The sequence below is a fragment of the Pristiophorus japonicus genome, chromosome 21, assembly GCF_044704955.1.
Source record: "Pristiophorus japonicus isolate sPriJap1 chromosome 21, sPriJap1.hap1, whole genome shotgun sequence".
NCBI lineage: Eukaryota > Metazoa > Chordata > Chondrichthyes > Pristiophoridae > Pristiophorus > Pristiophorus japonicus.
In genome coordinates this window covers 33605032-33630359 of record NC_091997.1, presented here as the reverse complement: position 1 = coordinate 33630359, position 25328 = coordinate 33605032, and the positions used below count along the sequence as shown (strand labels likewise).

General features: G+C 50.0%; 1 protein-coding gene across 2 annotated transcripts in view; it reads right to left on the bottom strand.

The window, feature by feature from the left end:
- Nucleotides 1-25328, bottom strand: part of skap1 (src kinase associated phosphoprotein 1) — a 641866-nt gene that overhangs the window by 334392 nt on the left and 282146 nt on the right. For both annotated transcript variants that reach the window (XM_070864573.1, XM_070864574.1), the window contains exons 6-8: nt 13001-13084; nt 4631-4714; nt 3571-3689 (exon numbers count right to left, since the gene is read on the bottom strand). In XM_070864573.1, the coding sequence (XP_070720674.1) occupies nt 3571-3689; nt 4631-4714; nt 13001-13084 (287 nt within the window). The remainder of the gene's footprint in view (nt 1-3570; nt 3690-4630; nt 4715-13000; nt 13085-25328) is intronic.

Genomic DNA, 25328 nt, shown 5'->3' with positions numbered 1-25328 from the left:
GCAGACATAACAGCCACCAATGGCTGAGTGATTAAAATCATGGATGCTCAAGAGGCCAGAATTGGAGGAGCGCAGAGATCTCGGAGGGTTGCAGGGCAGGCGGAGATTACCAGTGCTGTGAACTTGCCACAACTAAAATTGGAAGAAACTAAGATCTGGACAGATACATCGGCGAACACACAACATATCAAACTGTGGACAGAAAGAAGAAAAAAGATCAACTTGCATTTAATCAGCGCTTTCCACGTCCAAGCACTTTATAACTAATGCAGTACCTCTGAAGTGTAGTCACTGGTGTAATGCAGGCAAACATCTTCGCACAGCAAGCTCCCACATACAGCAAATTTGTGTGGATGGAATTATCATCGAGATCAGTTATGATTTTTAAAATGCTGAAAGGGTTTGATAGGGTTGATGTAGAGAAGATGTTTTTACTTGTGAGGGAGACCAGAACTAGGAGGCCTTGAATATATTCAAGGCGGAGATAGACAGATTTTTGAACGATAAGTGTTATGGGGAGCAGGGGGGAAGTGGAGTTGAGGCCAAGATCAGATCAGCCGTGATCTTACTGAATGGTGGAGCAGGCTCGAAGGGCCGAATGGCCGACTCCTGCTCCTATTTCTTATGTTCCTATGTGAGACAGTCACTAGTAAATTCAATGGGGAATTCAGGAGAAACTTCTTTACCCAGAGAGCGGTGAGAATGTGAAACTCGCTGCCACAGGGAGGGGTTGAGGCGAATAGTATCGATGCATTTAAGGGGAAGCTGGATAAACACAAGAGGGAGAAGGGAGTAGAAGGATATGGGGATGGGGGTGAGATGGAGAGGGGTGGGAGGGGGCTGGTGTGGAGCATAAACCCCGGCACGGACCCTTGGGGCCAAATGGCCTGTTTCTGGGCTGTAATTTCTATGTAATACTATTTAATGTTGTGTTTGTATAGCTCTAATCTCCTGTGTGTACCTGCGTTATGGAATACATGAACCCAGGTTAGGATTTGCTCAAACTGCGAGACATCTGCCGGTTGACACTGCAATGGGAAGCTGGTCATTCAACCACCGCCCTGGGCCATGGAGGGTGGATTCTGTCCTCCTTCTGACTTCACCATCACGGCCTGGTTACTGCCAACTGGAGACCAAGCGGGGAGAGAGGGAGATTCAGCAGTAGACCTGTCTCGGGACTGATGTGATCGACCCCTCAGCTGGTGTTGGCCTAGTCTCTGGGAGCAGGGTACTTGCCCGTTCCTGTAATCCAAGACCTCGATTTGATCACCACTCACCTTCTAAACTCAAGGGAACACAAGGTAAGCCCTGGTATCATTCTTTGGGAGAGAAAAATCTGGAGACGGGTGGGGGGGTGGGGGGATGGGGTGAATTGGTGGCACTATAAATACCTCTGCAAACTTTCATCTCATTGTTGCACCCACAGTGCCACTGTTGCTAAATACTCTGCACTGTAATGCAGAAATGCTTCAGTGCAGAAAGAAAGATCGGATTTAAAGAAAATTATACATCACATACAGAAAGTCAGCGTATCTCCTGAAATGTTGTACATCTGCAGCAGCTCCATCCTCGGTCTCTCTCCTTCACAATGGGTAATAATCGTACTTGCAAAAAACCTAATTATATCCAACTTGCAGATACATGAAGTGGCACCAGAGAAATCTAATTCTGTGGCAGTGAATGCATGGAATCTAATTGAGTACCTCACGGATCACTCCGGTAAACACTCACACACACATCACCCACACAGACAGTTCATCAGGCGCACAGTTCAACCTGTTTTTGGTCCGCGCTACAAACTGCGTTCCCTAGCCACTGACTCCATTCCTCTCCCCAACTTCGATCTGAGGCTGAACCAGACTGTTCGCAACCTGGGTGTCATATTTGACCCTGAAATGAGCTTTCGACCACATATCCGCAGCATAACTAAAACCGCCTATTTCCACCTCCGTAACATCACCCGTCTCCGCCCTTGCCTCAGCTCATCCGCTGCTGAAACCCTCATCCATGCCTTTGTTACCTCTAGACTTGTCTATTCCAACGCACTCCTGGCTGGCCTCCCACATTCTACCCTACATAAACGAGAGGTGATCCAAAACTCAGTGCCCCGTGTCCTAACTCGCACCAAGTCCCGCTCACCCATCACCCCCTGTGCTCGCTGCCTCCGTGTCCTAACTCGCACCAAGTCCTGCTCACCCATCACACACTGTGCTCGCTGCCCCCGTGTCCTAACTCGCACCAATTTCCGCTCACCCATCACCCACTGTGCTCGCTGCCCCCATGTCCTAACTCGCATCAAGTCCCGCTCACCCATCACCCTCTGTGCTCGCTGCCCCCATGTCCTAACTCGCACCAAGTCCCGCTCACCCATCACCCTCTGTGCTCGCTGCCCCCGTGTCCTAACTCACACCAAGTCCCACTCACCCATCACCCCCTGTGCTCGCTGCCCCCGTGTCCTAACTCACACCAAGTCCCACTCACCCATCACCCCCTGTGCTCGCTGCTCCCGTGTCCTAACTCACACCAAGTCCCGCTCACCCATCACCCCCTGTGCTCACTGACCAACATTGGCTCCTGGTTAAGCAACGTCTCGATTTCAAAATTCTCATCCTTGTTTTCAAATCCCTCCATGGCCTCGCCCCTCCCTATCTCTGACAGGAATTCAAATCCCACCACGGCAGCTAGGGAATTTAAATTCAGTTAATTAAAATGAATCTGGAATAAAAAGCTAGTCAGTAATGGTGAAAGTACTGGATTGTCGTAAAAACCCATCTGGTTCACTGATATCCTTACCCGGTCTGGCCTATATGTGACTCCAGACTCACAGCAACGTGACTGATTCTTAACTGTTCTTCTGCGGTTCAAGGCGGCGGCTCACCACCAAGGGCAACTAGGGACGGGCAATAAATGCCAGCCTTGCCAGCGACGCCCACATCCCAGGAACAAATAATAATGAAATGAGGACAGGTGACAAGAAGCTTGGTCAAAGAGGCAGGTTTTAAGGAGCATCTTGAAGGAGGAGAGCGAGACGGAGAGGCGACATGAATAATGGGTCCATGCCTCAACTTGTTTATTACATCAGGGACAAGGTAAAAGAAAAAAATCGTGACACATACACGGTCCCACACAACTGTTTGACTGTTAACATAAGCCCACACCAATAATACCATGACCGAGGTCCACGCTTACAGGTGGTGAGCTTGATGAGCATAATGGTGCCCTTAGTGGCTGGTACTGACCAACAACCATCCAATGCCAGCCGTGGCTCAGTGGGCAGCACTCTCGCCTCTGAGGTAGAAGGTCATTGTCACATTGGTCTTTGTGGGAGCTTGCTGTGCACAAATTTGCTGCCGCGTTTCTCACATTACAACAGTGACTACACTCCAAAAGTATTTCATTGGCTGTAAAGTGCTTTGCGATGTCCTGAGATCATGAAAGGCGCTGTATAAATGCAAGTTATTTTTTTCTCCAAATATTTTGAAACTTCAAGTTGCTGCTAAATCAAAGACTTTCACCTCTGGGTATCTGGCGATTACTAAGAACGTTCCATGAAAAGCGGGGAATTTGTACCTGATATAGCCTCTTGTCTGAGCTGACGATCTCAAAGCAGCAATTCCTTTTGGAGTCTTTGCGGAGGTTCTGAGCGGGGTAAGCGTCGTGGATGTAAAAGGCGCCTCTCTGCTGCTTATCTGCAGGAAACCAGAGACAGAGGTTGGACAGAGAAGGGAGCGTCCCATCCGGTGATGGGGCAGGGGCGATACTCAGAGCCCCGCCCCGAAAATTCAGGAGTTCCCAAAACTCTGTCTCAACTCAGTGAGCATTTAATTGCCCTGTGAGAGGGGTGAGCGAGATACTACGTTGTATCCGATCTCAGGGCGACCAAGAGATGGGCACTAAATGCCTGCCTTGCCAGAGACAGGCACACCGTGCGAATATAATGGCATACATCGCAGGGGATTGCCTTGCTACAATTGTACAGGGCCCTGGTGAGACCACACCTGGAGTAGTGTGCACAGTACTCCTTATCTAAGGAAGGATATACTTGCCTTGGAGGCGGTACAATGAAGGTTCACTAGATTGATTCCTGGGATGAGAGGGTTGTCTTATGATGAGAGATTGTGTAGAGTGGGTCTATCCTCTCTGGAGTTTAGAAAAATGAGAGATGGTCTCATAGAAACATACAAGATTCTGAGGGGGATTTTCAGGGTAGATGCAGGGAGGATGTTTCCCCGGGCTGGACAATCTAGAACCAGGGGTCAGTTTCAGCAGAAGGGGTCGGCCATATGGGACTGAGATGAGGAGAAATTTTTTCACTCAGAGGGTGGTGAATCTTTGGAATTCTCTGCCCCAGAGGGCTGTGGAGGCCGAGTCTCTGAATATATTCAAGGCTGAAATCGATAGATGTTTGGAGTCTAGGGGAATCAAGGGATATGGAGATTGGGCGGGAAAGTGGAGTTGAGGTCGAAGATCAGCCATGATCGTATTGAATGGCGGAGCAGGCTCGAGGGGCCGAATGGCCGACTCCTGCTCCTAATTCTCATGTTCTTAAAAGGGAGGGTCTAGAGATCCACTTTTCACCAGGAACTCAGTGTAAGAGACCGAGGGGACATTGCAAGGATGGCACCCATACCTTTCTCGCTGCCATAGTAGTAAAATGCATTTATGTTCAACACACAGAAACGCCTCTGCCATTCGGATCCAAAGAAACTGTGATCTAAAAACAGGAGAAATGCAAGATCTGTGAAAAACATTGCAAAACTCTGCACCAAGTCCTGCTCACCCATCAACCCCCTGTGCCCACTGATCTACATTGGCTCCCGGTTAAGCAATGACTCGCTTTCAAAATAATTATCCTTATTTTCAAATCCCGCCATGCCCTCTCGATCCTCCCCATCTCTGTAATCTCCTCCAGCCCCACAACCCACTGAGATGTCTGCGCTCCTCTAATTCTGCTCTCCTGAGCATCCCTGATTATAATCGCTCCACCATCGGTGGCTGTGCCTTCTGTTGCCTGGGCCCCAAGCTCTGGAACTCCCTGCCTAAACCTCTCCGCCTCTCTACCTCTCTTTCTTCCTTCAAGACGCTCCTTAAAACCTACCTCTTTGACCAAGCTTTTGGGCATCTGCGCTAATTTCTCCTTATGCAGTTTGGTGTCAAATTTTTTTATCTCAGTACTCCTGTGATGCGCCTCGGGACGTTTCACTACGTTAAAGACACTATATAAATACAAGTTGTTGTTGTTGAGAGGAGAAATTTCATGCGACTGCCAGGATTGTTCCTCAATGCGTTTATTCAGAGAGAAGAGATTGAGGGGGATGGCGTGAAGGCAGGGAGCTGGGGTTCAACTCGAAAAAGTTGGTTTGGGCCTAAGTTAACGTGCAGGTACAGCAAGCAATTAAAAACACAAATGGTATGTTGGCCTTTATTACAAGAGGAATTAAGTATAAGAGTAAAGATTTCTTATTGCAATTATATAGGGCACAATTATAAGAGCACACCTGGAGTATTGTGTACAGTTTTGATCTCCTTACCGAAGGAAGGATATACATGCCATAGAGGGAGTGCAACAAACGTTCACCAGACTGATTCCTGGGAAGGGGGGCGATTGCCCTATGAGGAGAGATTGAGTAGACTAGGCCCATATTCCCTAGAGTTTAGAAGAATGAGAGGTGATCTCATTGAAACATACAACATTCTTACAGAGCTTGACAGGGTAGATGCAGGGAGGATGTTTCCCCCGGGCTGGGGAGTCTAGAACCAGGAGTCACAGTCTCAGAATAAGGGGACGGACTGAGATGAGGAGAAATTTACTCAGTCCGGGGGGGGGGGGGGGGGGGTGAATCTTTGGAATTCTCTGCCCCGGAGGGCTATGGAGGCTCAGTCGTTGAGTATATTCCAGACAGAGATTGAAAGATTTTTGAATATTAAGGGAATCGAGGGATATGGGGATTGGGCAGGAAACGTCTAAGATCAGCCATGATCTTACTGAATGGTGGAGCAGGCTTGAGGGGCTGAATGGCCGACTCCTGCTCCTAATTCTTATGTTCTTATGGCCATTGCCTGCTCCCGCAAAATGTTGGTCTTAATTAACTTGAAGAAAGGCAGGCGGCCTCCTGTAGAAGGCAGAGACGGGCAGAGTCCCCTGTGTAATGCACACAATGTTCAATCAGCACTGTCTTCCTGTGTAATGGACCGTGTAGATCACAAAGAAACAATATAAGACACTTAAGCAAAAAAAGAGGCCTCTGTGGAAATAGTGGTAGATACGAGCGTCTTTCAAAGTGACAGTGAAATTTTGTGAAACCCTAGCTATTTGATTTCAGGAGATAAAACCTTGCAGAGAAATGGCAGATAGCAATAATTAACTAAGAATGCTGTTCTTGGGCTAATCCTGTATAAAATCTATATTATTGACCGCTATTATCTCTCCCTGATCTTCCAGTACAATAAAAACAAACTATTAACGTGGCTTCCTGGATCGTATGATTCCAATCCTCGGCGCCTGCAATCTGTCCCACATGGACATCTTTCAGAAGATTTAGATTTATCAGATGGAGTGCTTGCAGCTGTGACAGCCTGGGATTAGGGTTGCCAACCCTAGTTGGACATAAATATATATATTTTTTAATTCATTGACGGGATGTGGGCGTCGCTGGCAAGGCCGGCATTTATTGCCCATCCCTAATACCCCTTGAGAAGGTGGTGATGAGCCGTCGCCTTGAACCGCTGCAGTCCGTGTGGTGAAGGTGCTCCCACAGTGCTGTTAGGGAGGGAGTTCCAGGATTGTGACCCAGCGACGATGAAGGAACGGCCGATATGTTTCCAATGGAATGGTGTGTGACTTGGAGGGGAACGTGGAGGTGGTGGTGTTCCCATGTGCCTGCTGCCCTTGTCCTTCCAGGTGGAATAGTATCAGCCGTGGCTCAGTGTGCAGCACTCTCGCCTCGGAGTCAGAAGGTTGTGGGTTCGAGTCCCACTCCAGGGACCTGAGCACATAAAATCTAAGTTGACACTCACAGTGCAGGGCTGAAGGAGTGCCGCACTGTCTGAGGGCCATCTTTCGGATGAGACGTTAAACCGAGGCCCCGTCTGATCTCACGGGTGGATGTAAAAGATCCCACGGCACTATTTCAAAGAACAGCAGGGGAGTTATCCCCAGGGTCCTGGGGCCAATATTTATCCCCCAATCAACATAACAAAAACAGATTATCTGGTCATTATCACATTGCTGATTGTGGGAGCTTGCTGTGTGCAAATTAACTGCTGAGTTTCCTACATTACAACAGTGACTGCACTTCAAAAGTACTTCATTGGCTGTAAAACGCTTTGAGACGTCCGGTGGTCGTGAAAGGCGCTATATAAATGCAAGTCTTTCTTTCTTTCTTTCTATAGAGGTCGCGGGTTTGGGAGGTGTTGCCGAAGAAGCCTTGGCGAGTTGCTGCAGTGCATCTTGTAGATGGTGCACACTGCACTGGTGGTGAAGGGAGTGAATGTTGAAGGTGGGGGATGGGGCGGGCCATGCTGAAGGTGTCATCACATGAGCCCCCCCTCCCCCCCGCTATTGGTGGCCTGGCATGTCCATCTTCGCGGTGCCCCGCCTACCCGTGGCAAATCGCAGAGCAAATGGTCTCTGTGTTACCCGATTGGATGATCCTGGACTGTCAGTCAAACAGCCTTTATTTCCCCATGTCCAATATACTTATAACAAGTAAATGGTGTTCAAAAAGAACATTACAAAAACAAGCACAATTCTTTATTGGCCTTTCTATGAGTTCCCCCTGGGCTTGCTGGCAGCAGTGCCCTGGAAATTCATCTTTAATACAGAAGGCAGCTATTCAGCCCATCGTGCCTGTGTCAGCTCCTCGGTGAAGCTACCCAGCTAATCCCACTCTCCCCTGCTCTTTCCCCACAGCCCTGTAAATATTTCCCCTTCAAGTATTCATCTAATTCCCTTTTGAAAGTTACTATTGAATCTGCTCCCACCGCCCTTTCAGGCAGCGCGTTCCCGATCACAACAACTCGCTGCGTAAAAAATATATTTCCTCCTCTCCCCTCTGGTTCTTGTCCCAATCACCTTAAATCTGTGTCCCACTGGTTACCGACCCCCCTGCCACTGGAAGCCGTTTCTCCTCCTTATTTACTCCGTCAAAACCCCTCGTGATTTTGAACATCTCGATCAAATCTCCTCTTAACTTTTGATAGGGTCACCGACCCGAAACGCTAACTCTCTTTCTCTCTCCACAGATGCTGCCTGACCTGCTGAATATTTCCAGCATTTTCTGTTATTATTTCAGATTCCAGCATCTGCAGTCTTTTGCTTTTGTATTCCTCACAACCTTCTCTGCTCCAAGGAGAACAACCCCAGCTTCTCCACGTAACTGAAGTCCCCCATCCCTCAACATTGTGGATCTCCATATGTAGATTAGATTGTACCCCCCCACCTGCTCAAACACAATCCTGGTTATATAATGTGAATGTACAGCAGTTCACTGTATAACCGATAATGGTAGAAATGGAATTTGATTATCATTTTTTCTCTTGGGGAACTTTTCTTTTCATGATGAGATCCGACAGTGTGGGGAGAAGGAAGGGTGGGGAGGTTGTCCTATGAGGAGAAATTGAGCAGACTAGGCCGATATTCCCGAGAGTATAGAAGAATGAGAGGTGATCTCACATTTAAAATTCTTAAGGAGCTTTACAGGGTGGATGCTGAGAGGATGTTTCCCCGGGCTGGGGAGTCGAGAACCAGGGGTCACAGTCTCAGGATAAGGGGTCGGCTAATTAGGACTGAGATGGGAAGAAATTTCTTCACTCAGAGGGTGGTGAATCTTTGGAATTCTCTACCCTAGAGGGCTGTGGATGCTCAGTCGGTGAGTGTATTCAAGGCTGAGATCGATAGATTTATGGATATTAAAGGAATCAACGGGTATGGAGGTTGGGCAGGCAAGTGGAGTTGAGGTTAAAGATCAGCCATGATCTCATTGAATGGCGGAGCAGGCTCAAGGGGCTGAATGGCCTACTCCTGCTCTTATGTTCTTAATTTCGTACTTTTACACTCAATATGAGCTTCAAACATTCCCAGGTCCGACAGTGCACGAGAACAAAAACTCCTCCACATGATCCCATTCGGTATGTTCAGGTCTGGCACAGCATGTGTTAGATAAAGTAAGGTCCCTATATTTGATTAAAATATTCACCGTCAGTTTAAAATTCTCTCTGAGCTTGAGGGGAAATTTCCTTGCACAGAAGGCTGTGGGAGCATGGAACGCTTTGCTGCAGGGAGTGGTTGAGGCCGGGGACCAGGACAACCTTTCAGGAAAAATTAGAGAACTATTTGAAGCGGAGGGTTATGGGGACAGTGGGATTCATTTTGGATTGGTCCAGTAAAGCGCTGGAATGGACCCCGCTCGGCACTTTAAGCTCCTGTAGTTCGATGACCTTATCAGGCTTATCCAAGTCGGAACTGACCCAGCTAAGATGTAGAGTGAAAGTTCGGCTTCTCTGCCTCATTAAGATGCTTAACCTTGAACTCAGGAGTTGTTGCCTTTACTGCATTAGTGTTACATGCCCAATGTATCACACAGACCAGGGATGAATATTACAGAAATTATATTAATCACCTCGATTCTACAGCACAGAAACAGGCCATTCAGCCCACCTGGTCCGTGCCGGGGTTTATAAGGACATAAGGGGTAGGCCATTCGGCCCCTTGAGCCTGCTCCACCATTTAATACGATCGTGGCTGATCTGATCATAGCCTCAGCTCCACTTCCCCGCTCGGTCCCCTTAACCCCTTAATCCCTTATTGGTTAAGAAACTGTCTACCTCGGTCTTAAATTTATTCAATGTCCCAGCTTCCACAGCTCTCTGAGGCAGCGAATTTCACAGATCAACAATCCTCAGAGAAGAAATTCCTCCTCATCTCAGTTTTAAATGGGCGGCCCCTTAGTCTAAGATCATGCCCTCTAGTTCTAGTCTCTCCCATCAGTGGAAACATCCTCTCTGCATCCACCTTGTCAAGCCCCCTAATAATCTTATACATTTCGATAAGATCACCTCTCATTCTTCTGAATTCCAATGAGTAGAGGCCCAACCTACTCAACCTTTGCTCATAAATCAACCCTCTCATCCCCGGAATCAACCTAGTGAACCTTCTCTGAACTGCCTCCAAAGCAAGTATGTCCTTTTGGAAACCAAAACTCTATGTTCCACACGAGCCTCCTCCCACCCCATCACCATATCCTTCTATTCCTTTCTCCCTCATGTGTTTATCCAGCTTCCCTTTAAATGCATCGATACTATTCCCCTCCCTGTGGCAGCGAGTTCAACATTCTCACCGCTCTCTGGGTAAAGGAGTTTCTCCTGAATTCCCCCTTGGCTTTATTAGTGACTGTCTGATATTGATGACCTCTAGGTCTGGTCTCTCCCACAAGTGGAACCACCTTCTCGACGTTTACCCTATCGATCCCTTTCTATCAGGGCACCCCTCTGTCTTGACTTTTCTCGAGAAAAGAGCCCCTGCCTGTTCAGTCTTCCCCGATAGGTATCATCCTTGTAAATCCTTTTTGAACCTTCTTCACTGCCTTTTTCATCCCCACCCATTCGTTCACGGGATGTGGGTGGCGCTGGCAAGGCCGGCATTTATTGCCCATCCCTAATTGCCCCTTGAGAAGGTGGTGGTGAGCCGCCTTCTTGAACCACTGCAGTCCGTGTGGTGAAGGTGCTCCCACAGTGCTGTTAGGGAGTTCCAGGATTTTGACTCAGCGACGATGAAGGAAGCCTCTTTTTGTAACATGGAGACCAGAACTGTGCACAGCAGTGCAAGTGTGATGTTTATATATTCGCTTCATATTTTGGAGTGTGTGGTTGATTGCATTTTGGGGGTGCCTTCTCTTGGTAGCCGTGAGCTTTATTTCAGGATGGGGAGAGCCTGTGAGAGCGCAGATTGTACATGGAATACTACACATTATTCTGGTTACAATGCTCAAAAAAGGCAACACCCACACACCGCCGATGATCCAGAGGAAGGGAACAAGAATGATTGCAAGTGTACAGAGATGAGTTATGAGAAAAGATGAGAGAAGATTAAACTCTGCGGCTGAGAGAGAGGAAAGTTAAAGAGGATCTTTCCGAGGTATACAAAATAATAAATGGTACACAGATAAGGGGAAATCCAGAATATTACTTCCACATAAGTCAGGACTGGAGGACAAGACAATATAAATTTAAATTAGTGAAGAGTAAATCCAGTTTACCCATCAGCCCTTTGCGTGCTGACCTACATTGACCCCTGGCCTCTCAACACCTCAAATTTAAATACTCCTCCTCCTGTTTAAACACCTTTATGACCTGTCCCCTCCCTATCTCTATAACCTCCTCCAGCCTAACAACCCTCCAAGATACAATCATAGAACGGTTACAGCACAAAAGGCCATTCAGCCCATCGAGCCCGTGCTAGCTCTCTGCAAGAGCACTTCGGCTAGTCTCACTCCCCCCTCGGCCGGCCCCGCGCCGCCCCAACCCCTCGGCTGGCCCCCATCCCCTCCCCCCCTCGGCCAGCCCCGCTCCCCCTCCCTTTCCCCGTAACCCGGAAAATTGCTTCCTTCAAGGTCACCACATTATAGGAAAGATGTGATTGCACTAGAGAGGGTACAGAGGAGATTTACCAGGATGGTGCCTGGACTCGTGAATTTTAGCTATGAGAAAAGATTGGATAGGCTGTGGTTGTTCTCTTTGGAAGGCTGAGGGGAGACCTAATTGAGGTGTATAAAATTATGAGGGGCCTATATAGAGTGGATAGGAAGGACCTATTTCCCTCAGCAGAGGGGTTGATAACCAGGAGGCAGAGATTGAAAGTAATTGGTAGGAAGTTTAGAGGGGAGTTGAGGGGAAACTTCTTCACCCAGAGGGTCTCCTTCTCAGGCAATCCCTCGGAGTCAAGGATGACTCGCTTCCACACTAACACGAGTTCTCAGGTGACTGATGAGTCCAATGTGGGACCTACAGTCTCTGTGACAGGTGGGGCAGACGGTGGGTGGGGTGCTTGGGTTGTCGTGCGCTCCTTCCGCTGCCTGCGCTTGGTCTCCGCGTATGCCCCGCCAAGGGACTCGAGGTGCTCAGCGCCCTCCCGGATGCTCTTCCTCCACTTAGGGCGGTCTTTGGCCAGGGACTCCCAGGTGTCGGTGAGGATGTTGTACTTTATCAAGGAGGGTGTCCTTGCAACGTTTCCTCTGCCCACCTGGGACTCGCCTGCCGTGTCAGAGCTCGGAGTAGAGCGCTTGTTTTGGGAATCTTGTATCGGGCATGCAGACGATGTGGCCCGTCCATCGGAGCTGATCGAGCGAGGTCAGTGCCTCGATTCTGGGGATGTTGGCCTGAGCGACAACACCGACGTTGGCGCGTCTATCCTGCCAATGGATTTGCAGGATCTTGCGCAGGCAGCGATGGTGGTAGGGGTCTGGAACTCGCTGCCTGAAAGGGTGGCAGAAACCCTCGCCACATTTAAAAAGTACCTGGATGTGCAGGTTGGGTGATTCTGGGTTGCAGGAGAGAAAAGCTTGGTGGGCTGAATGGCCTCTCCTTGACCTCATCTTCTAATAATCTGATTTCGCAAGGGGTGAGCGGAATGGACTGGGTTTTACTCTCTCATTCTTTCCTACGTCGATACACTGCACAGAGTACATCAGCCATGTGGTGCTGAACTCTGGGAAACTGCGCTGTGGGAACTGGGATCAGACTGTCTAACCTCATTTCTCTTAAGATGTTTTGCAGGCGCACTGGGAATGAAAACGTTCACCCCATCACTCTCCGCTGGATATAAACCGGTCCCGGGGGTAAGGAGGGCAGTCTGCACTAAACCAGCTCCTTTATTTGACTGTTCCGTGTGTTCACCAGAAGGGAAAAAAAACTGTTCCTGCATTTCCTAGATTCCAAAAAAGGCCACGAGGTGGAAATATTGAAGCAAGAGAGAGAGAGAGAAGTTTTTTTTAATATACTGTACCTCTGCGTTTCTTCTCCAAGTAACCCTGCTTCATGATGCTGGGCAGCTCCTGGGCCGAGATGATGGAAATATCTTCAAATTGCGCTAATGCAAAACACAACACACTCAGCAAAATCAATAGACTGCTTCGTCCAACAATATTAGATTAATAGGCTTAGCAGAGGCAAGGTTTACACATAAATGTCTTCTTGGAACCTTTGAGGGGATTTTAACCCCCAACAATGGGTGGGTCTGGGGCGGAGGGGATGTAAAAAATGTTAAATCTCAAACCCAACCCCGCCCACTTCTGGTTTTAACGGAGGCGGGATGGGGGGGTGGCGAGGGGAGGGGGCCGAGGGCAGGCTGTGATGGCTCCAATGCTGACACTATGTTTAAGCTCATGTTTGAACCTCCATTGTGGGGAGGTACTGCAGATATCTGGATAACTGCAAGAGTCAGCCTTCGAGAGGGGACTAAGAAAGGGTGAACACTGGGGAAGGGGGAAGTGGGGAGAAGAAAGAGAATGAAGGGAAAATAACCGAGGGGGAATCATCTCCCCACTGAGGCGGTTTGTGAGATCGCTGGGAGCAGCATCACTGAGGGCCACGGGCAGCTCTGGACTCGCTCCGTGCACTGGGGTCTAGGCTCGGGCTCTGTGTATGGGGGTCCCTGGCGGGCTCTGTGTACGAGGGTCCCCAGCGAGCTCTGTGTACGAGGGTCTCCAGCTGGGCACTGTGTACGGGAGTCCCCAGCGGGCTCTGTGTACGGGGGGGCTGGGGCTCTGTGTACGGGAGTCTGGGCTCGCTCTGTGTACGGGGGGCTGGGCTCGCTCTGTGTATGGGGGTCTGGGCTCACTCTGTGTATGGGGGTCTGGGGCTCTGTGTACAGGGGGCTGGGGCTCTGTGTACGGGAGTCTGGGCTCGCTCTGTGTACGGGAGACGGGGAAAGAGAATAAATATACATTAACAAAAACAATAGCTAGTGCTCAATCCTTAATGACTTCTAACTGGTATTGAACACTGACATATGCAGAGAGCAATGACCTTTTAATATCCCGTAATGTGTTCAGAGACTCCCTGGGTGTCTGCTATTTGCACAGTCCCACTCGTCACTTAGTTTTCATTCTGCAAGACCCAAGGAAGTGATGTACAATGAGATCCTGTTCCCCATTTCCTTGTAAATGTAAACTTGCCCCTCAGTGGAAATTTAAAAAAAGAATTGCATTTACATAGCGCCTTTCATGACCACTGGATGGCTCAAAGCGTTTTACAGCCAATGAAGTACTTTTGAAGTGTGATCACTGTTTAATGTAGGAAATGTGGCAGCCAATCTGTGCACAGCAATCTCCCACAAACAGCAACGTGATAATGGCCACATAATCTGTTTTTTTGTTATTTTGATTGAGGGATAAATATTGGCCCCAGGACACCTGGGATAACTCACCTGCTCTTCTTCGAAATAGTGCCATGGGATCTTTTACATCCACCCGAGAGGGCAGATGGGGCCTCGGTTTAACGTCTCCTCTGAAAGATGGCACCTCCGACAGTGCCACACTCCCTCAGCACTGCCCCTCCGACAGTGCCACACTCCCTCAGCTCTACCCCTCCGACAGTGCGGCACTCCCTCAGTACTGCACTGGGAGTGTCAGCCTGGATTATGTGCTCAAGTCCCTGGAGTGGGATTTGAACCCACCACCTGCTAACTCAGAGGCGAGAGTGCTGCCCACTGAGCCACGGCTGACACACAAAGGGAAAAGGAGGTTCATCCAACCTTTAGCAAATCAGGCAGGATCCCAGCCCATGTTTTTCGTATCTGCACAATTGTTCCTTGGTGTAAAGTAGAGGAAGGACTCTCCGGCTGATTAACTGTGTGGCCGTAAGCTTCTTTATGCCAGCCGATAGGAGCGTTGGTCCTGTACGGCGAGGTGGGGGGGGGGGGTTTTATGGGTTCCTGCGATCCATACAATGAGAGGTGAGGGGGGGGGGGGGGGGGTTGCCCACATCCACCGGATGTCAGCCCAGAATTCCGAGCTAGAGCTCTGGTCTCCAGTCGTCGGGATTGTCCGGAGTGGGGTTCGAACTCTTCACCACCTGAACGGCTCCCACTGAGCCAATGGGTCGCTCCGGTACCCCCATAAATAAGTAGGAACAAGAAAAAGCCATTTAACCCACCCAGAGCGTCCCGTTGTTCGGATTCAAGCTCAGGATCCACTTAGCCATGGCTCAGTAGGTAGCTCTCTCGACTCTGAGTCAGAAGGTTGTGGGTTCCTGGAACCTGAGCACAAAAAATCTATGCTGACACTCCAGTGCAGTGCTGAGGGAACGCCGCACTGTCGGAGGGGCAGTACTGAGGGAGTGCTGCTCCGTCGGAGGAGCAATACTGAGGGAGTGCTGCTCCATCGGAGGGGCAGTACTGAGGGATACTGCACTGTTGGAGGTGCCGTCTTTCAGATGAGATGTTAAACCAAGGCCCCGTCTGCCCTCTCAGGTGGATGTAAAAGATTCCAAGGTACTATTTTGAAGAAGAGCAGGGGAGTTATCCCCGGTGTCCTGGGGCCAATATTTATCCCTCAATCAACATAACAAAAACAGATTATCTGGCCATTATCACATTGCTGTTTGTGGGAGCTTGCTGTGCGCAAATTGCCTGCTGCGTTTCCGACATTACAACAGTGACTACACTCCAAAAATACTTCATTGCCTGTAAAGCGCTTTGAGACATCTGTTCGTTGTGAAAGGCGCTATATAAATGCAAGTCTTTCTTTCCTTTATCCATTTGCATCCTTGTCCCCATGATGCCACATCCCCTGATTAAAGGGGCGGTGTCTGTACAGAATAAACGCCAGTCAAACCTATTTTGGGGGTGTGGAGGAGGAACAAGAGGTGGAAGCCCTGACACACACGGAAATGAAATGGTGAAGATTTTCAACAATTTAGAATATTTCAAACACACTTTCTCTTCGTTTTTCCTCAAAAGACAAAGTTAAAGGTTCGCCAAAGCAGCGAGTCGCTTTGCATTGATGGAAAAATGAGCTCACCACCTTTGCCCATAGAGTTTCCTAATATTTTTCAAATCAACAGAAATGATTTCCACCGTCTCCCAATAAGAGAATGTAACCGAACACAGAATCAAAAATATCATATCTTAAAAATCTTAGTAATATTTTGCGATAGAAAGTGTATATTTCTCAGGATGTGAGTATCGCTGGCAAGGTCGGCATTTATTGTCCATCCCTAATTGCCCCTTGAGAAGTTGGTGGTGAGCCATCTTCTTGAACCGCTGCAGTCCGTGTGGTGAAGGTGCTCCCACAGTGCTGTTAGGGAGGGAGTTCCAGGATTGTGACCCAGCGACGATGAAGGAACGGCCGATATATTTCCAAGTCAGTGTGGTGTGTGACTTGGAGGGGAACGTGGAGGTGGTGGTGTTCCCATGCGCCTGCTGCCCTTGTCCTTCTCTGTGGTAGAGGTCGTGGGTTTGGGAGGTACTGCCGAAGAAGCCTTGGCGAGTTGCTGCAGTGCGTCTTGTAGATGGTGCACACTGCAGCCACGGTGCGCCGGTGGTGGAGGGAGTGAATGTTGAAGTTGGTGGATGGGCTGAAAATGTTCCTAAAAATCATTGTTGAAATTTGCAGACGCTGCTGAGTGAGGGGCTGAGTCACACAGAGCTGGCGCAGTCTCGGTTCAATCCCTAGTCTGTGCCGCGATGGCTGATCTCAGCCAGAATGCAATGGGGGGGGGGGGGCGGCTTCTGGGCCGGTAGAAGGAGGGGTTGGTAGAAGAAGAAATCAGCCTATGCCCTGCTGGAAGATGCAAGCGCGCGCCTGCAGAATTATGACAGCACTGGTTTTGTTTTTTTCTTTCTGCGATGCTTCCCACAGTCAAATAGCCCTTCCGACACTCATTAGCCAAAGCTGGTCGGTGATAAACGGCCCTTCTGGGCAGAGCACCGGAGGTACAGACAGCGGCGGGACTGTGTCAGGGCGCACACTCAGGGCATTGTAGTGAGCAGGAGTCCGAGCGGGCTGGGCGGGAGAGAGAACAATTCTCTTTAATTTTTTTTCCTTTTAGTTATTTATTCTCTCCCGCGCTTGCAAAGAAGACAAATAAATGCACAGCCCAGTGCGCGCACATTTGCACGGCGCAGTTAACACATGCTGAAATTCACATTAGAATTATGCTGCAGTTTTCTTATGCAAGAGCGGTTTTCTTGTTGGGGCTCATTAAAGTTCTATTTATTCATCAGGCGATGCGCAGAGAGTCAAATAATAATAAAAAAAAAAGAGAGAGAGCGCGAGAGAAAGATGCGGGAGAGAGTCATGTTGGGATGAGAGCTGTTACTGAGCTCGCTGGCAGATCGGAGCAACGGTGGGGGGGGGGGGGGAGAGAGAGGATAGTACTGAACACGCAGCAGCAATATTTCACCCCTCGCTCTCCAGGCGCATGCAATAAAGATATTTTTGTGATTTCAAATTTTTAAGCTTTCAATGTTTCACAACAATATTGAGGAAGGGGGCTGGGATTGAAGACCTCACCGTGCAGCCCCCACCCCTCCCCTCCCCTCCCGCCATCGAGGCACACATCAATAGACATGGTTTTAAAATAAAATGGAATTACTCGGGGACCTGCATTTTGCAGTGTGCCTTGCTCCAGCAGTTTAATTTCATTGTGCGTACACTCGCCGAGCGTGTGGAACCAGGGCTGTGATTCCCTGGGATCCTCAGACACATCCACTGCATAAATCATTGAGCACAGACTAGTAATTCAATGAAATAAGCCTCAGAATTGAAAGCTTCATCTGCTCCATTAAAAGATCAATTAAGGTCCTTCAGACCCTGCAGACACTAACAGCATTTTTTTTCTCTCTCTCTCCCTCTGCATTTAATTTATCTGATTGGACCCTTTGTTATGTGCAGGTTAATGGGCCGCACAGAAGCATGCATTTAACCCCACGCGCACACCCACTTACTTATTTCATTATTATCGGTTTTATATTATTATTATTTTCGTGTTTTAAAAGCTTCTCCGCTAAACAGCTGGCTGTCCAATGCACAGCGAGCCGAGCGGCTGAATCGCCGCAATCGGCCGGGCTGATGCAGTGAACGTGCTGCGGCCATAATTAACCGCAAATCTGGTCAAAACCACAACAGAAAAATGCTGGAAACGCTTAGTAGGTGAGGAAGCATGTGGGCAGAGAGAAACAGAGGGGTCTCAGACACGAAACGCTAATTCTGTTTCTCTCGCCGTAGACGCTGCCCGACCCTCTGAGTGTTTCCAGCTTTTTTCTGTTCTGATTTCAGATTTCCAGCATCCGCAGTGTTTTGCTTCAAATCCGGCCCAACTGCGAGCGCACTGCCCATCGGCGCATATCCCTCGCCAGGTCACCGACATATTTCATTCGGTTCCCTCGCTGTCTTGGCACCTCCTCTCCTGGAGCCAGCGGACTCGAGCTGGGAATATCGGCAGCAAGTTTCTGCAATGCCGGGCATGGCTCAGTGGGCAGCACTCTCGCCTCTGGGTCAGAAGGTTGGGGGTTTGAGTCCCACTCCAGAAACTTGAGCACAGGAATCCAGGCTGACACTCCCGGTGTGGTACTGAGGGAGCGCCGCACTGTCGGAGGGGCGGTACTGAGGGAGCGCCGCACTGTCGGAGGGGCGGTACTGAGGGAGCGCCGCACTGTCGGAGGGACGGTACTGAGGGAGCGCCGCACTGTCGGAGGGGCGGTACTGAGGGAGCGCCGCACTGTCGGAGGGGCGGTACTGAGGGAGCGCCGCACTGTCGGAGGGGCGGTACTGAGGGAGCGCCGCACTGTCGGAGGGGCGGTACTGAGGGAGCGCTGCACTGTCGGAGGGGCGGTACTGAGGGAGCGCCGCACTGTCGGAGGGGCGGTACTGAGGGAGCGCCGCACTGTCGGAGGGGCGGTACTGAGGGAGCGCCGCACTGTCGGAGGGGCGGTACTGAGGGAGTGCCGCGCTGTCGGAGGGGTGGTACTGAAGGAGCGCCGCGCTGTCGGAGGGGCGGTGCTGAGAGAGCGCCGCACTGTCACACGGGTAGTACTTTCGGATGAGACATTAAACTGAGGCCACGTCTCCCCTCTCAGGTGGATGTAAAAGGTCCCATGGCACTATTTTGAAGAGCACGGGAGTTATCCCTGGTGTCCTGGGCCAATATTTATCCCTCAATCAACATCACTAAAAACAGATTATCTGGTCATTATCACGTTGCTGTTTGTGGGAGCTTGCTGTGCGCAAATTGGCTGCTGCGTGTCTCACATTACAACAGTGACTACATTCCAAAAGTACTTCATTGGCTGTGAAGCGCATTGAGATGTCTGGTGGTCGTGAAAGGTGCTACAGAAATGCAAGTCTCTTTTCTTTTACGGGGTCCTCCTGGTGCCTGGTGACTCAGTGACCCCCAGGCTGCATATTTTCCCCAACGATGATTCCGGGATATCACCAACGCTGAGTCACGTTACATCAGTGCGTGCGTCATCTCGGCGATACACTGCAGACAGCACAGATGGGGAACAATTCCGGAGCGAGGGCATGGGGAGGTGAATAATTTGCTAATAACTCAACAGCACTTTGCCATATTTTGCTAATTATTTTATATACTAATTAGATTTTAATTAATCGGGGAATTCTTGTGATCATTAAGAAGAAGGATGTTAGTGCAGGGAAATGGAACACGGTCCCATTTTGGTACCAGCGCACTCCCAGGTCAGGCAAAGCACAGCACGGACTCTCGGGCAATCAAGGCAAATGGGACGAGAATGTGGAAGAGCAGACATGATCCTATTGGGTGGCGGAGCGGGCTCAAGGGGCCGTGTGGCCTACTCCTGCTCCGGTATTTATGTTGTTATGGATGCAGAGTAAAGCTCCCAACTATTCTGCTCCATCCATGAGTCAGAACCCCCGATCACAGAGGAGGGTAAATGGGAACTCCGTCCGCCCGAGCGAGATGGGAAGCTGAACCAGGTTCGTGCTCCAGGGCAGTCGCTGCAAGAGCTGGACTGAAACCAGACTCACTTCACCAGGGATTCTCCTCCCCAACACACACACACACACAGGACACGTTCATCCGACCAACAGGGGCAGCATTTGAAAGTTATTGCTTGGGTTCTCGGCTTGTCAAACGCACGTGTGCAGAACTGTGTTTACATTTACATTATTAAAAGAAATGAAAACTAAAGAAACAAAACTCAGGACAAACATAAGAAATAGGAGCAGGAGTCGGCCATTTGGCTCCTTGAGCCTGCTCCGCCATTCAATACGATCATGGCTGATCTGATCATGGACTCAGCTCCACTTCCCTGCCCGCTCCCCATATCATTCAAGAATCTGTCTATCTCCACCTTGAATTTATTCAATGACCCAGCCTCCACAGCTCTCTGGGGCAGAGAATCCAAAGATTCACCGCCCTCAGAAAGAAGAAATACCTCCTCATCTCCGTTTTAAATGGGCGGCCCTTATTCTGAAACTATGCCCCTAGTTCTAGATTTCCCCATGAGTGGAAACATCCTCTCGGCATCTACCCTGTCGAGCCCCCTCAGAATCTTGTATGTTTCGATAAGATCACCTCTCATTCTTCTAAACTCCAATGAGTAGAGGCCCAACCTGCTCAATCTTTCCTCATAAGACCACACTTTCATCTCAGGAATCGACCTGGTGAACCTTCTCTGAACTGCCTCCAATGCAAGTATATCCTTCTTTAAATACGGAGACCAAAATTGCACGCAGTACTCCAGGTGTGGCCTCACCAATACCCTGTACGGTTGTCGCAGGACTTCTCTGCTTTTATACTCCATCCCCCTTGCAATAAAGGCCAACATTCCATTTGCCTTCCTGATCACTTGCTGTACCTGCATACTAACTTTGTGTGTTTCATGCACGAGGACCCCCAGATCCCTCTGTGCTGCAGTATTCTGTAGTCTCTCTACATGTAAATAATAATTTGTTTTATTATTTTTCCGACCAAACCTCACACTTTCCCACATTCTGCTCCATCTACAAACAGGCGGAGAGTGGGAGGAGTCTTCTATTTATGTAGTGCCTCTCACAATCTCGGGATGTCCCAAACCTGCTCTCCTCGACCAAGCTCTCCTTACGTGGCTCGCTGTCAAACTTTGTCCGATTTACGCTCTTGTGAAGCGTCTTGGGAACAATGTTCCCCAACATTATTTTTTGGGGGAGCACGTGGCCCCTTTAAGGGGCTTCCTGCCCCATTCAAAAAAACGCGCATGCTCCAGAGCGCTTGAAGGGAACATTGCTTGAGACGTTTAAAGGTGCTATATAATTGCAAGTTATTGTAGACAGCCAATGACGTATGTCTTGAAACGTAGCCATTATTGCAATGCAGGCGGAGTGTTCCCGGAGGTGTTTACAAGCATGCTCCCTTCCTCATCAGGCTCTCAATAACTAAAAAACTAACTTTATATTGGTGTCAGGAGCCCAGCAGCCCGACCGCAAAAATCCAGCCGGCATAATTCATCGCAGGGAGTGGGGAGCCGGGGGGGTGGGGGAATCACTGAGCTCAAATCTCCGGTCCGACACCAGTTTGAACATTTCTTTTTAAAACTCGCCAAAAATATTAAACTCCCGAACATGATGATACTAGAAACGAGAGATCAAAACCCAGGAAACGATAAATTAAACTGCCATAAATCGGAAAGCTCCAGGGGGAGATTCCTCAGAGTTATGGGGAGGCTCGTTCGTCTGATCTGCAGCCCTGCAAATGCGGGAAAAGTTTAAAATAATAAGAATGCAGCTTCTTTGGCGAATGTAAGTCGGTGGGTTAAAGGTCGCCGCCCTGCTGCTGGGAAATAAAGAGGAGCGAGCTTTGCCTGTCAGCCGTGGCTCAGTGGGCAGCACTCTCGCCTTGGAGTCAGAAGGTTGTGGGTTCAAGTCCCACTCCAGGGACTTGAGCACAAAAATCTCGGCTGACACTCCCAGTGCAGTATTGAGGGAGTGCTGCACTGTCAGAGGGGCAGTGCTGAGGGAGTGCTGCACTGTCAGAGGGACAGTGCTGAGGGAGTGCTGCACTGTCGGAGGGGCAGTGCTGAGGGAGTGCTGCACTGTCGGAGGGGCAGTGCTGAGGGAGTGCTGCACTGTCGGAGGGGCAGTACTGAGGGAGTGCTGCACTGTCGGAGGTGCCGTCTTTTGGATGAGATGTTAAACCGAGGCCCCGTCTGCCCCGTCAGGTGGATGTAAAAGATCCCATGGCTCTATTCCGAAGAGGAGCAAGGGAGTTCTCCCACAGTCTCACGGCCAACATTTAGCCCTCAAATTGGCCGCCGCATTTCCTACATTACAACACTGACTACACTTCAAAAGGTACTTCATTGGCTGTAAAGCGCTTTGGGACGTCCTGAGGTTGTGAAACGCGCTATATAAATGCAAGTCTTTCTTTTCTTTCCCTGCGCCAATATTTTCATAGCTAATAAACGGAAGTGTTTAATGAAAATGTTTATTGAATTTTTTTTTCCAATTGCCCTTTTGATTTTTGTGTAGCGTGACTCGCATCAGTGTCGGGGAGATTAATCTGCAATTGCTGCAGACTGCAGAGCAATCCTGGGAACTCCATGTACGAATCTGGACAGGTTCGGTGGGTCAGCTCTGTGACCACACAGAGCAGCAAGGCCTACGTCACTAACTGGAGTCCAGAGCAGGTCAAACCAGCTCGTCAGAAAGATGAATAAAAATGCCCTGAAATTGCTTCAAAGGCAATAAATAGTTTGGTCACTGCCTCCATGGGTCATTTAAAAAAAAAATTGTTCCTGGGATGTGGCCATCGCTAGCAAGGCCGACATTTATTGCCCATCCCTAATTGCCCCTTGAGAAGGTGGTGGTGAGCCGCCTTCTTGAACTGCTGCAGTCCGTATGGTGAAGGTGTTCCCACAGTGCTGTTAGGGAGGGAGTTCCAGGATTGTGACCCAGCGACGATGAAGGAACGGCCGATATATTTCCAAGTCAGGGTGGTGTGTGACTCGGAGGGGAACTTGGAGGTGATGGTGTTCCCATGCGTATGCTGCCCTTGTCCTTCTAGGCGGTAGAGGTCGCGGGTTTGGGAGGTGCTGCCAAAGAAGCCTTGGCGAGTTGCTGCAGTGCATCTTGTAGATGGTACACACTGCAGCCAGGGGGCGCCGGTGGTGGAGGGAGTGAATGTTGAAGGTGGGGGATGGGGCGACGATCAAGTGGGCTGCTTTGTCCTGGATGGTGTCGAGCTTCTTGAGTGTTGTTGGAGCTGCACTCATCCAGGCAAGTGGAGGGTGTTCCATCACACTCCTGACTTGTGCCTTGTAGATGGTGGAAAGGCTTTGGGGAGTCAGGAGGTGAGACACTCGCCGCAGAATACCCAGCCTCTGAGCTTTTTGATTCCTATCTCCGCAAGACCACAGCGCACTTTCATATAACCAATGGAAAGTCTGCCCTGCGCCTCCCCGGAGGCAATTGAACATATTTTATGTTCTTCATCTCCATTCCCCATTTAAAAAAAAATGTATTTATTTATTTCTCTTCAAAGCGTCTGCAAACAATCAGCGAAACATCCCGAGCAAAATGGAGTCACGGTCCATTTACCCAACGGAGTCGTTGTTCGCTGGGAGGAAGCAGAGGAAGGTTAATGTGCTGCATCTCTGGAGAGATGAATGCAGTGTCGAGGGATCCTGGTGTTGCCGAGCGCTCACAGACTCACGCACTTGCTTAGGGCAGAACCTCGCTCCTCTGATCAGCGTTCCGAGGGCAGGTCGCTGCTCCTGTCCTGCCTGTATCTTCCTTTCTGTCAGGCGTTCTACATAGCAGTGTTCGAAACGTAAACAGAATGAATTGCCACCCCTCCCCCCAGCTTTTGGATGAGATATTAAACCAAGGTCCCCGTCTGCTCTCTCAGGTGGATATTAAAAGATCCCATACTGAAACACAGCACCTCCGACAGTGCGGCACTCCTTCAGTACTGCCCCTCCGACAGTACCGCGTTCCCTCAGTACTGCTCCTCCGACAGTACCGTGCTCCCTCAGTACTGCCCCTCCGGACAGTGCGGGACTCCCTCAGTACTGCCCCTCCAGACAGTGCGGGACTCCCTCAGTACTGCTCCTCCGACAGTACCGCGCTCCCTCAGTACCGCCCCTCCGACAATGCCGTGCTCCCTTGGTACTGCCCCTCCGACAGTGCAGCACTCCCTCAGCACTGCACTGGCGTGTCAGCCGAGATTTTGTGCTCAAGTCCCTGGATTGGGACTTGAACCCACGACCTTCTGACTCAGAGGTGAGAGAGCTGCCCACTGAGCCACGGCTGACACTGAGCACCCAGAGTGCTATGCTGCGTACACCAGCTGACCGAGCTGTGCCGAGTGCGGGGAGCAGATCTGGTCTGCATGGTGCGTTTGCAGCAAACCACGAGACTTCGCAGCTGTGACTAATTTGGCCGTTTGAAGTTGGGCTCGAATGCTACGTTAACAAGTTTTTGAGGGGTTGCAGGTTTCTGGAAAAAAAATCAGTATCCAGTCTTAAGAAGTCACGGCCAACTTTTCCCACTTCCTCCGCTGAGCTATATTCCATTTGTGAAACACAGCGGGCAGCAGTACACCATGTGACCCAGCTCACGGTAGTAATTGCTAAACTCCTTGTCCCAATTAGGACCATCGGGTAACCAGCAACTGACTGCAACTTGCGCCGTAGGAAATAGAAATGTCGTGAATTCAGAAACAACTTACATTTGTGTGTCAGCCGTGGTTGTGGGTCTCACACTCGCGCCTCGGAGTCAGAAGGACCCAAACTGCCCCCCCCGCCCAATATGGTGCACATGCATCCCGTTTCACGTGTTTACCGGCGTGGTGCATGCGGTGGCCTTGAGCGAAATTCCGCTCTTTGGCTTGTTTTTTCGGCGGACCGGAAGTCGGTCATGATGGGGACGGTGAGCTCCCGAGAGGTGCGGAGATTGGGGGCGGGCAGAGTGTCCGCCGATGTCGGTCAGCGGTGTAGTGCTGATGACATCATCATGACGCCGCGTGAACCCGGCTCTCCCCTTCACTTGAAGAAGCGAGCCTGCGCGATGTTTAGACTTCGGTCCCCTGGGCCACCAGGGAGGGTTTCAGCTGGGCCAGTGGCCTGGCACCCGTGGGGTTACCAGGCTGCCTGTTGTTGACCCGGCCGAACCCTGGCGGAGGGGGGGGGGGGGTGGAATAATTGTCGGCCCAACACAGCAGTCGACCGACAACAAAAAAAACATGGTGGCAGCTGCAGTGTGCCCTCCCCTTTAACGGGAGTCGCACCGCCATTTTACAAGGCCACAGCCTCACTGCACCGGCACAAAAAGCAGCTTTTGGTTCCGCCCGACAGGAGGCAGATTCTCTCAGCG